The sequence below is a fragment of the Cibotium barometz genome, chromosome 8 (assembly GCF_041138505.1).
Source record: "Cibotium barometz isolate CiBa-2024 chromosome 8, ASM4113850v1, whole genome shotgun sequence".
Lineage (NCBI taxonomy): Eukaryota > Viridiplantae > Streptophyta > Polypodiopsida > Cyatheales > Cibotiaceae > Cibotium > Cibotium barometz.
In genome coordinates this window covers 46364942-46377955 of record NC_141053.1, presented here as the reverse complement: position 1 = coordinate 46377955, position 13014 = coordinate 46364942, and the positions used below count along the sequence as shown (strand labels likewise).

At 43.7% G+C, this 13014-nt stretch overlaps 2 protein-coding genes across 2 annotated transcripts in view; one reads left to right on the top strand and one right to left on the bottom strand.

Moving 5' to 3' along the window:
• LOC147636339 (calmodulin-interacting protein 111-like) overlaps positions 1 to 974 on the bottom strand; it is a 32355-nt gene extending 31381 nt beyond the window's left edge. The window contains exon 1 of the mRNA XM_086802109.1: positions 879 to 974. Within this exon, the coding sequence (XP_086658235.1) occupies positions 879 to 974 (96 nt within the window). The remainder of the gene's footprint in view (positions 1 to 878) is intronic.
• Positions 975 to 7511: 6537 nt separating this feature from the next.
• Positions 7512 to 9009, top strand: LOC147636338 (calmodulin-interacting protein 111-like). Its single transcript, XM_086802108.1, has 4 exons — positions 7512 to 7593; positions 7867 to 7947; positions 8372 to 8562; positions 8644 to 9009. Exons 1-4 carry the CDS (start codon positions 7512 to 7514, stop codon positions 8785 to 8787), a joined length of 498 nt encoding a protein of 165 aa, XP_086658234.1. The 3' UTR covers positions 8788 to 9009.
• The last annotated feature ends 4005 nt before the right edge of the window (positions 9010 to 13014 follow it).

Sequence of the window (13014 nt, the reverse complement as noted above, 5' to 3'; positions counted from 1 at the left end):
GATCACACTCCTAAAATCTAGGAGGGTTTACTATTTTTAGACAACCCCTAATGGAAATTCCGTTCACATCCATCTCTTAAATAGGGACATGTGGCAAGACAATGGATCAAAGTGAGACAAGTGGCCCCACACTTATCACCTCAGCTCTACACTTGTCATTATAACTTTTACTGCCATTCTAGTTCACGAGAGCCCCAAATCTATAAATTGGAGCCCTCTCTCTTCATTTGGAAAAGCTCTCTTGCTGCAAATTAGCCTCCACTATGTTGCTTGCCCGCATTCCTCTCCACTACTACTTGTGGATATTGGCATATATGCTATGAGTAGTGCCACATGTGAACATGGGCTAACCAAGGACACCTTTCTTTTCCCCTTGGATATCTAGTGTGAAAGGACACAACCACTTTTATTGTATTTTGATATTATGGAGTTGACTCTACAGCTCCACACATTTCAATGCAAATCCATTGTGTGAGCATCAATCACCATCCCCTGTGTACTTGCTTGCTGTTGCTAATTCTCTGCGTGTGTGTCTGTCTGAAACCCTAACCCTGATCTGTGCCAACAGTGGTATCAAAGCCTAGTTCTCTCTGTCCCTGTCATGCAGGCCATCGCCGCCGCTTTAAGCTGCGCCTGGAGTTCCGTCCAGCGACACCCACACGCCTACAGTTCCGTCCGTCCGTCGACGCTGTAGTACTCGGGCCATTGTCCCCTTGCTCTGTCGCCAGCCCTGCCTCCAACCACACCGACAACCTCCCCATTCAACCACCCCACCCGACGGCACTAGTTCCCAAGGCACCACCTCCGCCCAACCGACCAACAGCGCTAGCTCCATAGCGGGCGCAGTTTGGCAGAGCTCAACCACACTTGGGGCTTACATGGCAACCGTCGAATTTTCGTGAAAACTTGGCACTATTCCGCTTGGCAGTTCCACCGTCTGTCGACATCGCTGGTTCCGACCAAAACGTCGTCATCGCTAGTTCCGACCAAGTCGCTCGCCATCGCCGGTTCCACCCAGATCACGTCACCGTCCGGCCACAGCTCACTATTCACCGCCCCTCTGCTCCTCCTCGTCGGCCGAGTTGCGTGCAAGCTGCCTCTGCTGCCCATTCATCACTAGCCTGCCCATTCATGACCAGCGAACCCCCTCACCTCAAGCAGCCATTCAGGTACTTGATTTGGGTTCATTTCATGGGGCTTTTGTGAAATACTTGCGTCAGTGCAAAATACAGGTACATGCAGCAATACAGGGCCTGATTTGGTGCAAGGTTCAATGAAAATTTGGGAATTTGGTGTATAAAAATGCACAATTGCAGTTACAAGACACAGAGAAATTTGGGGCTTTCCTAAATCAGTGATTAATCGCACAATTAAAGCTCATTGGTGCACAGATTTTTGGAGCTTTTGTGATTTATGTGCAATTGATACATAAAACAGCCCATTGGTGCCCACAAATGTGGGGCTTTTCGCATTGCAAGCCTTGTTTGCAAATTTATGCAGTGATTGTGCGAGTTTATGCAGTGATTGTGTTGTCAGGGACTCAGGACACTACAAACTTTATTTGCAGCCTTGTATTTGGGGCAAAACATTTACACAAGACCTTGTGGTTGCCTTGCATTGCACTCTGGTGCGTTGGGGTTTTGCCTCCACGTGCTTTTTACAGCATATTGGTTGCACATGTTTGCATACCTCTAGGTAAAGAGATTTCAGCATTATGGCTGGGAATACAACCGATATATTCGGAGTTTTGTCCCAAGAGGACAAATTGGATGGCAATAACTACTCCCTCTGGAGTTTCATGGTCCGAAACCTTCTTGTGGCCAAAGGATTATGGGGTTACGTGTTAGGTGAAGAGTACGCCCTGTTGACATAGCACCTAACACACCTGGCCGTGGTGCTCAACAAGCTGCAATACCTACTCCTCCCTCACACATGGGATACTCGTGATGCCCAAGCGATGGCTTTGATTGTTTTGTCAGTAAACCATATATCCGGTCTTGCAAGACCTCATGGGGCGAGCTTGGGATGTACTTGAAACCATGTATCAAGCAAAGAATGAGGCCAGGATTGCATATCTCAAGAAAGAACCTGAGAACTTGGACATGAATGATGGTGATAGTATGGCTGATCATCTTACGAAGATCAAGGAACTTTGGGAGCAGTTGCTCAATATTGATGAGGTCGTTTCTGAAAAGAAATTGGTTTCCACGACACTATCATCACTGCTAAAAACTTACCACACATCACTCAATCTATCTATGCGAGGAAACTCGGAACCAATCTTGTTTGAAGAGTTGGTTGGCTTGTTACTACTAGGGTAGAATCGGAAGAACAAATCTTCCGTCATGCATAGTAGTGATGGGGCTTTTGTTGCCCATGGCAAGAACAAGGGAAAAGCCAAAAGTAATTTTCAGCCAAAGGCTGATTTGGGATAGGCTTCACAAAAGGCTAAAAATGATGCAGGCAAGCCCAAGAAAAGGGATAAATGTCACTATTGCAAAAAGCCAGCCACTATTTGAATGAGTGCAGAAAGCGGCTTGCAAAGAAGAAGAAAAAGGAAAGCAACCACCCTCCCATTCACACAACTTAACCCCTTGCCACAACCACGGTCGTTTGAGCTCACACTCTCAACAACCTACGCATTATATCAATTAGCTCGACTATGGTCCTCACTAAGGCCTTTCAACCTCCATCATCATGAACACAAAAGCTATCCACTACAGTGGCTAAAATTGGATGGGCTCTCACTATCTATGTTCTGTTGGAATTTCATGGGAAAGGAATCAACCGTGCCTATGTGCGAGGTGCACCGACTACCACAAGCAAAAGATGCCGAATTGTGGAGGTATGTTCACATATCCAATTTTCACACATACATCACTCATGCAATCACACCATACATGCACACGCACCTAACCGGCACTGTCAAGCATAACCATATCTTCTATACCTATATATCTATATCTTCTATATAGATATAAGGAGAAGGTGTACCATGTGGCAAGATGAGAGATCTAGGTTGAGGGACAAAGAGACAAGGACAATTGGCAAGAGAGGGGAGAGAGATTCTAGGCTACATGTGGCACATGTCTAATGATGAAAGTTACTTGGTCGTGTTTTGCAAGGCAAGCTATATCATGAAAGTTACGCGGTAGCACCACCCATGCCTCCCCTTTGACGAGGTGTGTGAGGCATTGCAATCGAGGTTGAACAACCTCTCCTCCTTCCTACATCATCGAGCAGCACAGAGCAAGGCTTGCCTAATTGCTTGGGGTGGTGGTTGTATGTAAGTCAAGATTCAAAGTCCCTTCAAGGGTAAAGCTGCTCTTTGATTTCCCTTCGGGGACGGAGCTCCTCCTTCCTATCATCGAGCACAGAGTAGGGCTTGCCTAATTGCTTCAAGTGGTGGTTTTATGTAGTCAAGATTCAATGTCATCCCTATATTGAGTATTTGATAGATCAAGGCTTGTCTAATTGCTATGGAGATGAGGGTTGTACGCAATTTTCCATGAAGGCTACCTCCACCGACGCTTCCTACTATGAGCGAGGGGGTCGCCCACCATCGTTATATAGGGGGAGGTGGATGTAGTCAGCCGCTTCCTCAACATTTTTGTAGGCTAGGGTGAGTCCTTGCCGCCCGCCCACATCTTGCTCGAGACTTAACTCTTTGCATGCGTGGTGAACTTCTGCATGGCCCTGCCAAGTCGAGGAGCTCGAACAAGGCACCATTTACCCCTTTTTGTCGTGGCTATTCACCCCCTTACATGAATACTCTATTGCCAACTTAACATCTTTTTAATCGTGTTCTGGAAGGCCATTGGGGACTATTTTCCATGAGGTCACTTACAGCATCGTAGTACTACCCGCATGCATACTTCACAACTTCCTTATCTACATCGGCGACACGAGCCCTTATCTCTAAAGGTCTTCTCAATCTCTCCCTGCTTAGGAAAATAGCTAACGGTGGTGAAAGCATCTGTGATGCATTGGCTGCCTACCTCAGTAATGTTGCCTATGTCCACACATAGCAGCTATCATGAAAATGTTTGCCCCTAGCTTAGCCACCCCCCTAGCTCAGATTTTCTTGAAAAAGGTATTACACAACTCGATGCTATGGTTTTCCATAAAAGTATATGTGCTGCAATAGGTTGGGTAAATTGAAATTTCATGTTTTCCCCTCTGGCAGGTTCAAAGGTAGAAATTTCACAGCTAATTAATACATGACAACATATAGTATATATTATCTATATCTATATCTCTATCTATATATCTGTAAAGGAAGTGTGTGACATGTAGCTGAGCCACTTCAGAGGGGGGTTGATTATGAGAGATGATATTCAGGAGGCACTCACAGAGGAGTGGTTCACGCCTCTCGAGCCAGTGACCCCACGGTGGATGGGAGCCTTTACACAGTTGGAGATCCTGATTGCTGTCAGAGCTTGCACTGAGGATGGCAGTTGCCTCTACTATGAGATTCAGGATGAGGGCAGACTCCAGCGAGTGGAGGTGGAGTCGCCTTTGGTTGCAGAGTGCACCTTTCAGAGGATTCGGGTAGTGGCCGCCGCTTCTCGGAAGTGGCATATAGACCCTGATCCTGCTGATGTGCTCCCGGATTGGCGCATATGGGCATATGCAGCGCGCCCCTTGGCCCGGCTACAGTGGGACCCCGGGGAGTACGAGTGGCATGATCCTTATGCATCCCTTGAGGCCACAGAGATTACCTTTTTCCAGTATACTGTTCGGCTGGGGCGGCATAATTTGACGGCGAGGAGGACGGTCTCTCCAGCGGCAGCGGGGCATTGGCGGCTACAGGGTCTCTCACAGGAGTTCCTGGAGGATTTTTGGGCTCGGCTCTGGGCTAGTCGACAGGCCCGCAGGATCTCGACTTTTCAGTGGCTGGTCGCCCACAGGGGCTCAGCAGTTGGCACTTGGCTTGCTTACAGCGGTCTTTCGGCGGCCTGCGTCCGATGCGACCACCCTATGGAGACACAGAGACACTGCCTTTGGGATTGCCCTCAGGCGCAGCAGATTTGGCTGCGGATGCTGCGTATTCTGGCTCCCCTCTCTCCAGAGGGTATGTTTACGTGGAGTGCCGCTGCTTGATCGACTTCGTCAGGGCCTGCTATGGGCTATGAGATGGAGCAGGGCAGTCAGGCCATCAGATTTATTAGGGGCCAGCCTCGCCTGGTTCCAGCACCGGATTTCTCGTCCGCCAACTGGACACAGGAGCGGGATTTACGATGGGAGCTCCTCAACAGCCTCACCATCTGGTTCACCTAGAGGGCCCGGTGCTTTTCGGCCTTTGAGGGGAGATTGGAGCCACCAGCAGAGACTGTACGGGGGATTTGGCAGGAGTTGATCCACACCCTGCGAGGACAGTACGACCGCATCCAGGGAGACTCGGATGAGGCGATCTTGCGGCGCCAGGCCTTTCACACCACTTGGCGCTGTGGCCCCTTCTACACCTTACACACGGGATCCCCCCGTTGGCACTACAGGCCACCTGTTTGGCTCTTCCCCCCCCCCCTATTGTATGATTTAGCCTCTCAGTCCTTTGTACTGATGCTTGTATTTTGCAGCACCTAGGGAGAGTCTCCCGGGCTGCCATGCTGTATTCACTGCTCTGTTTCTCTTATGAGCAGGAGAGATCTTTTGTAGCCCTACGGGCGTTTTTATATAACTAATGAAAGGATCTTTTCTCGGAAAAAAAAAAAGTGTGTGACATGTGGCACCTAAAGGATTTTTTGGGATTTTTTTAATTTTTGGGCTTTTCATAACGTGGCATCTAAGGATTTGAATTTTGAATTTAAAGATATAAAGGGTGTGACACATGGCACCCAAAGGGTGTGACACTCTGCCTTCGTTGCCTGTACTAGGTTGTCCATCTGGGCCCCGACCTATCTTGACAGTGACAGCTAAACTCCCACCTTCACCCTTTACCCCCATTATCATAATTAGCTGGTCTAATCAAAGGTTGAGTTGTAAACTCGTTTTGCTGTGGCAGGTGAGCATCAAGATGGATCCGATATAGTTGGTAAAGATGTTCAAGATATTGAATCCACATAACAAGCTAGGTAGGCTAATAGTGATTGTGTGGAGGAGAGCTAAAAAGTTGTGGTTGAAGCTACCACACCTAATAAGAGCTATGAGGCAAGCTAGCTTGATCGTGACATGGGTTAGTGACCCTATACATGGCAACATGATCAAGGTCCCATCGAGCTACAAGACAAGATTGTTTGATGCAATCCTGGTGAGCACACCTTTCATGTCTACCTACCTTTGTTAAGTTGATTGCGGGTTGGATGTTGATGAGAGGGGACATCGTTAGACGTTCTTACTTACGTGACAGAGTGTTATGTCGGACGTTTGTGCCAACGAAATGTTTGCCAGATGTTGGTTCTCACGAAGTTTTTGATGGATGCCCAATTGATGCTGGGAATTTTTTTGATGACAAGGGAAGATCAAGGCATTCTTTGACGTTCACGATGAGGAAGAGGGTAGCCATGTAGGGGATGTCCACCTGGAGACGATGGGTCAGAACATGATGAAAGCATCAAGGGGTTGAAAGCCATCATCGTGGATAACTTTGTGTCCTCCTACCACACCCACTACAATTCCTGCTTCAATGCCTCCCAATCGCTCAAGCTTGCCTTCATCACGTTGGCAAGCTCTGCCACAACCTAAAATCAGAGCCTCTAAGTAGCACGAATAGCACTACGCTATGCCTTAGGCTAAGTCTAATGTGCCACATTACTCCCCCACTGTCTAAGTTAAATTATCAATTCAATTCTTTGATGCCCATCTCATCAAAACGATTCCATATCTATCATAATACTACCTACTCGTGATGTGAAAGTACCACCACTTTTATTGTATTTTGATATTATGGAGTTGACTCTACAGCCCCACACATTCCAATGCAATCCACAGTGTGAGCTACTTGCTTGCTACTGCTGATTCTCTGTGTGTGTCTGTCTGAAACCCTAACCCTGATCTGTGCCAACAGTGGAGAGTTACTACACTTCTTCACTCCTCTCTATACAGAAGGTTTCTCTACTACTTTAGCCTCTTGATGGTTGTACCAGGCTGTACCATCCTTGTACCCATTAACCTAACTGTTGTACCAACCCATGTACCTAGCTGTTTTGAGGGCTGTACTTGCTGTACCAGCCACTGTACTTGCTGTTCCATCCACTTTACATGCCGTTCCAACAGATACCCCATTACCCTAACTGTTGTACCAACCCATGTACCTACTGTACGGGCCGATTGGAGGGCTGTACCTCCTGTACCAGATTCTGTACCTGCCATTTTGACGACAATACCTGCTGTTTTGAGGGCTGTACTTGCTGTACCAGCCACTGTACTTGCTGTTCCATCCACTTTACATGCCGTTCCAACCATTGTATCTGTTGGTTATGCTTCTGTATCACTGTTTGGGTCCCGAGGGTGCATGCTGCAGCATGTGTTTCCCCCTGCATGCTTGGATGCCAATCCAGCAGACTAGAGCCATGCTGATACCTCCTGCTGCTAGTGCTAGTTTCTTTGAATCCAAGGTTGGACTGCGAACCATGCCACAATATGCCAGAAATGGTATCAGTCCATCATGTGAAGACAAGGTCTAATAAGCATCCCCAAATCCCACCAGTTTTCATGAAAGCCTGTTGGTTTTCTCAAACTGAAACACGACCATGTAATGGTGTTCCTAGTTCCCTAGCCTTGGTGGCATGTTATGGCACCCAGTTGGATCTCAGACATCGTGTTGAACTGAACTAAAAATATTTGAATTCCTGCTTAAGTTATATGGCAACCCATTTGGATTTTGAAGGTAGAGCCACAAATTTGTGATGGTTTTGTAATGGACAGGATTAAGCTCGAGGAAAGGTGTAACGGTGATTGCAGCAACAAATCGGCCGGACAAAATTGATGCTGCTTTATTGCGTCCAGGTAGTTACTTTTTAGTATAGAACTGGTTCACATGCCTCTGCCACACATGCAAAACATAAGTTAATTCAAATGGCATGTGAAAAATGTTATTCGAAGGTTTTTTCAATGCATCAAAAAACCAAATTTTCCAGTTAAAAAAGTTAGGCTAATCATTCAAGATGTGTTTTAGTAAAAGTCAAGGATAATCAAGAAAATGTTCCTACATGTAGGAATATGTATGTGCGCGCACGCATGCTCATGCATGTATGTATATTCCCACATGTTTGTACATGATGCTGTAGTGTGTGCATGCACATGTGCACATTTCTGCATGCGTGTATGTAAGTATGTTTCTATTAACATGACTGTATGTTTCTATTAACATGACTGTACCTGATGCTGTAGTTCATTTTCATGTTGAGATGCCTTTCTGTCCAAACTGCAGGTCGTTTTGATAGACTGCTTTACGTTGGCCCACCTGATGAAGCTGCTAGGCTACAGATTTTTGAAATTCACACAAAAAAAATGCCTTGTGCGCCAGACGTAGATAAGAGAGGTCTTGCAACACGTACGAAGGGTTACACTGGTGCAGATATCGCCTCCATTTGCAGGGAGTCCGCCATGGCAGCTTTGGAGGTTTGTTACAGGAGGTTGTACTGGCCTTTCAATAATAGCTTTTTTGCTCATTGACCCCATTTTGCATGTTTGGATTTGCAGGAGGATTTGAAGGCCCATGAAGTAAGCATGCGTCATTTCAACTCTGCTTTACACACAGTGCAACGCAGTGTTTCTGAAGTTTCAGAATCCTTGTACACACACTTTAGTCGGGGTGTTGTACAGAACATGACACAGAAATCTTGAAAATGCATCACACTGTTTAATGCCTTAAGGACTTCTTGAGGAGCTTGAAGCGGTCCGTATATGTTGTCATGTCATTGCCAGTAGGAGGGGATGTCTTTGGGCCACCATTGTTACTCAGGCCAAATATATTATACCATGGCCATGGTCTGTGTTTTCGAGTGTTATACGACTTTTTTGGCTTCAAAATGCGAAATCCCACTAGCCAAGCTTACCTTTGCTTCATTCATGCCTGTGATGTGTAGCCTTGTTACTGTCATAGAAGTTGCATCCAACATAGAGGCAAAATGGAGGTGCTAAGGCTTTAACGTAACTAAGGCTTCATTCAATGTAGTTTTGTTGTGTTTTATAGCAGTAGTTTTTAGATGGTGATACGGTGATGATAATATTAGGTTGGTAGTTGTAGAAGCAATAGATTCAAGCCCACCAGTTGTTAAAGTCAAGAGCTTATCTTTGAAGGATGTGTCGTTGGGTCTTGCCTGAAGAGCCACAAATGTAACTTCCTTATGTGGGTGCAATAGCTCTTCTGTGGTGTCCTCACTCTGTTGTCACATTCCTCCTTGCCAATGGGGTGAAGGGAGAGCTCTCTATGCCTAGATGGAGGCAACAATAGATGGTTCTTTGCAGTGGTTCTCTCTTGCAAAAGGCGGATATCAAGAGGAAGCTAATGCAAGACATAAGAGGGAGCACACAAGCAAACTATTGCAATGGATTGATTGCTTATTGTATAAAATGACTTATATACAAGTTGCTAGTTTTCACACTAGATTGGTTAAATTCAAGAATGGTATGGGCTCCATTACTAGTCTTAAGCAAGTATGTATACAAAGTCCTTGGACTTTCACTCTTCGACATTAAGCACAAGGTAAGGCCGCTTTGTGTTCCGTCATCTCACAAAAAATAAGTGCTCACTCGAGTGTGAAAGATGGCAAAGCGCCTTATAGTAGGTCAGGCAGGTGAAACCATGTCAACGTACCGAGTGGACCCTCTTACGAATGGTGACCGCATCCTCACATCAACCAAGTTAGTGGTAAAGTTGTCGTCGGGGTGAAAAGGTGGTTTATTACCATTTTCATGAAGTTTATATAACATTGTTTACAAAGTTAGTTGATGAATTTGGGGTCTTGAAGATTGTGGCGGCTCGTGTTTCTAGGTGTTCCGTTGTTCCTCCGCGCATGTTTGCGTTTAGTAGGCTCACTTATCTGAAAGCTCCTCGCTTTGAGGTGGATAACTAAGGCAACAATTAGTTGAGATCGGGTTTGTATCAAGGATTTCACTCTAATGAAACGAGTCTCTAGTGCTTCTTGAGGTAGGTTTGAAGTCGATTTTAGGCACATTTGTGTTAAACTATAAGAAAATACAAAAATAGGTTGCGTTTTTTGATTCTTTGAATCTCTTTTTTTGGATGTTAGTTAGGTCCATGTCTCTAGGTTCATGCAAATGAACTTCAAATCAAAACCAAAATCAATAAAACTAACACATTCAAGACTCTAAGATTGTATGTTTTTCGGAGTATGACGTTCTTGTGAACACCGGGCAATGTTGGGTGTTCCAATAGCTAGATGAATGGACCTAAGTCCTAGACTAGTCGGAGCACCAAATATGTTAAGTCGAGCTTACCTTAGCTTTATCGAAACACGTCATTGGGTCTTGCCTTACAGATGAAAATGCAAGTTCCCTACAAGGGTGAGCTAGTTTGTACGGTGTGTCATCATTGTTAGTCTCTCGGGAACACTCCTTGTGCCAATGGGGTAGAGGAAGAGCTAGCTCTCTATGCGTAGATGGAGGCATCCACAGATGGTCCTAAATGGTGGTTCTCTTTTGCAAAAGCAGAGGGAGCAAGTGGAAGTTAATGCAAGCAAACAACATGCAACAATCAATTCTATCTAGCAAGCATCCATCAAACATGCTAGATTCAATAGCATACATGCAAGCAAAAAGAGGGAAAAGAAGAGTTCACAAGTAAACTATTGTAAGGGAATGATTGTGTATCGCTTATTGTAAAAAATGACTTTATACAAGTGAGTGTTGGCAAACTTTACAGTGGTCCGGCCTCTATCACTAGTCTTAAACAAGTATGTACATGAAGTTGTTAGACTTTCCCTATTTGACATAAGCACAAGGTCGGGTCACTTTATATGTTCCATCATCGTTTTACAAAAGATAAGTGTCTGTTCCAGTGGGTAAGATGGCAAAGCGCTTTACGATAGGTCGGACGGGCGAAACCATGTTAACTTGCAAAGTGGGTAACACTAATGCTTATGATCTAATCCCAATTTAGCAAGAACATATATCTTGCTAAAAAGGTTTACGCCTAAAAAATACAGAGGTGCTAGGATATCTCGGTAGTGAGGTATTTGTAGGTAAAAAAACAAAAAACTTAGTAACAAAATCTTTCATGATGCAAAATATGAGGTGCTTCGATCTTTAATAAGAATTTGTGTATGTAGGTACCACCTCCGCCACCTCTCTCTCCGAAACCACTATAACCATTAGCACAAGTTCTTGCTTAAAATATGTAACGAATGATGTTTATTTCATAAGCATGGTTATTAGTATATGTTAACATTTATAGTCTAAGATGTTATTTATGTATGGTAAGTTATAGGCATGAGTGTAACCCGAGTAAGGTGTTCGAGGAACTTTACTAAATTGTTGAACAAGAGATAAGTTATAACAAATTATAAATCGTTTTTTTAATCAATTTATTATAAGCACAAGGTAAGGTCGCTTTATATGTTTCAATTCTGTTTTACAAAAGATAAGTGCTTGTTCCAGTGGAGAAGATGGCAAAGCGCCTTACGATAGGTTGGACTAGTGAAGCCATGTTAATAGAGTGGTTAACAACATTGCTTGTGATTTAATCCCATTTCAGTAAGAATATACATCTTGCTAAAAAGGTTTACGTCTAAAAAATGGAGAGGTGCTAGGATATCTCGTTAGTGAGCTATTCGTAAGCAAAAAACAAAAAACTTAGTAGTAACAAAATCTTTCATGATGTAAAATATGAGGTGCTTCCACTTCCACCTTTAATAAGAGTTTGTATATGTAGGTACCACCCCCTCCACCTATCTCCAAACCACTTTGACCATTAGGACGAGTTCTTGCTTAAAATATGTAACGAATTATGTTTATCCCACAAGCATAGTTATTAGTATATTTTAACATTTATAGTCTAAGATGTTATTTATGTGAGATAAATATCTGTATTTTATTGAAGTTATAGGCATGAGTGTAATCCGAGTAGGGTGTTCGAGGAACTTTACTAAACTATTGAACAAGAGATTAAGTTATGACAAATTATAAATCATTTATTTAATCACATTACAATATAAGAAAATAAAAAAAAGAGATTGGATATCACACTTGATTGGAGCACCATCATTGTCCCTCCCCAATCTCATTGGTGAGCTATATGTAGACAAAAAATAGAAAACTTAGTAGTAACAAAAGCTTTCATGATGTAATTTCCACCTTCAATAAGAATTTGTGTATGTAGGTACCACCCCCTCCACCTATCTCCAAAACCATTATGACCATTAGTACAAGTTCTTGCTGAAAAAATGTAATGAATGATATTTATCCCACAAGCATGGCTATTAGTATATTTTAACATTTATAGTCGAAGATGTTATTTATGTGAGGTAAATATGTGTATTTTATTGAGGTTATAGGCATGAGTGTAATCGAGTAGGGTGTTTGAGGAACTTTACTAAACTGTTGATTGAACAAGAGATTAAACTGTGACAAAAATATAAACCATTCATTCAATCACGTTACAATACAAGAAAATAACAAAAAAGATACTCGACATCACACTTGATTGGAACACCATCCCTCCCCTGTCTCGTTAATGAGCTATTTGTAGGCAAAAAATAGAAAGCTTAGTCGTAACAAAAGCTTTAATGATGTAAAATATGAGGTGCTTCCACCTTCAACAAGAATTTGTGCATGTTGGTACCACCTCCTCCACCCATCTACAAAACCACTATGACCAAAAAATAGAAAACTTAGTAGTAACAAAAGCTTTCATGATGTAAAATATGAGGTGCTTCCACCTTCAATAAGAATTTGTGCATGTAGGTACCACCTCCTCTAGCTATCTCCAAAACCACTATGACCATTAGCTCAAGTTCTTGCTTAAAATATGTAATTAATGACGTTTATCCCACAAGCATGATTATTAGTATATTTTAACATTTACAGTCGAAGATGTTATTTATGTGAGGT

Excerpts from the sequence above, each read along its gene's own strand:
- LOC147636338 (XM_086802108.1), top strand. The coding sequence starts at position 7,512 with ATGCTGATACCTCCTGCTGCTAGTGCTAGTTTCTTTGAATCCAAGGTT. Across the intron at positions 7,594-7,866 it reads GCCACAATATGCCAGAAATG|GATTAAGCTCGAGGAAAGGT; the intron begins GTATCAGTCCAT and ends TGTAATGGACAG. Across the intron at positions 8,563-8,643 it reads CCGCCATGGCAGCTTTGGAG|GAGGATTTGAAGGCCCATGA; the intron begins GTTTGTTACAGG and ends TTGGATTTGCAG.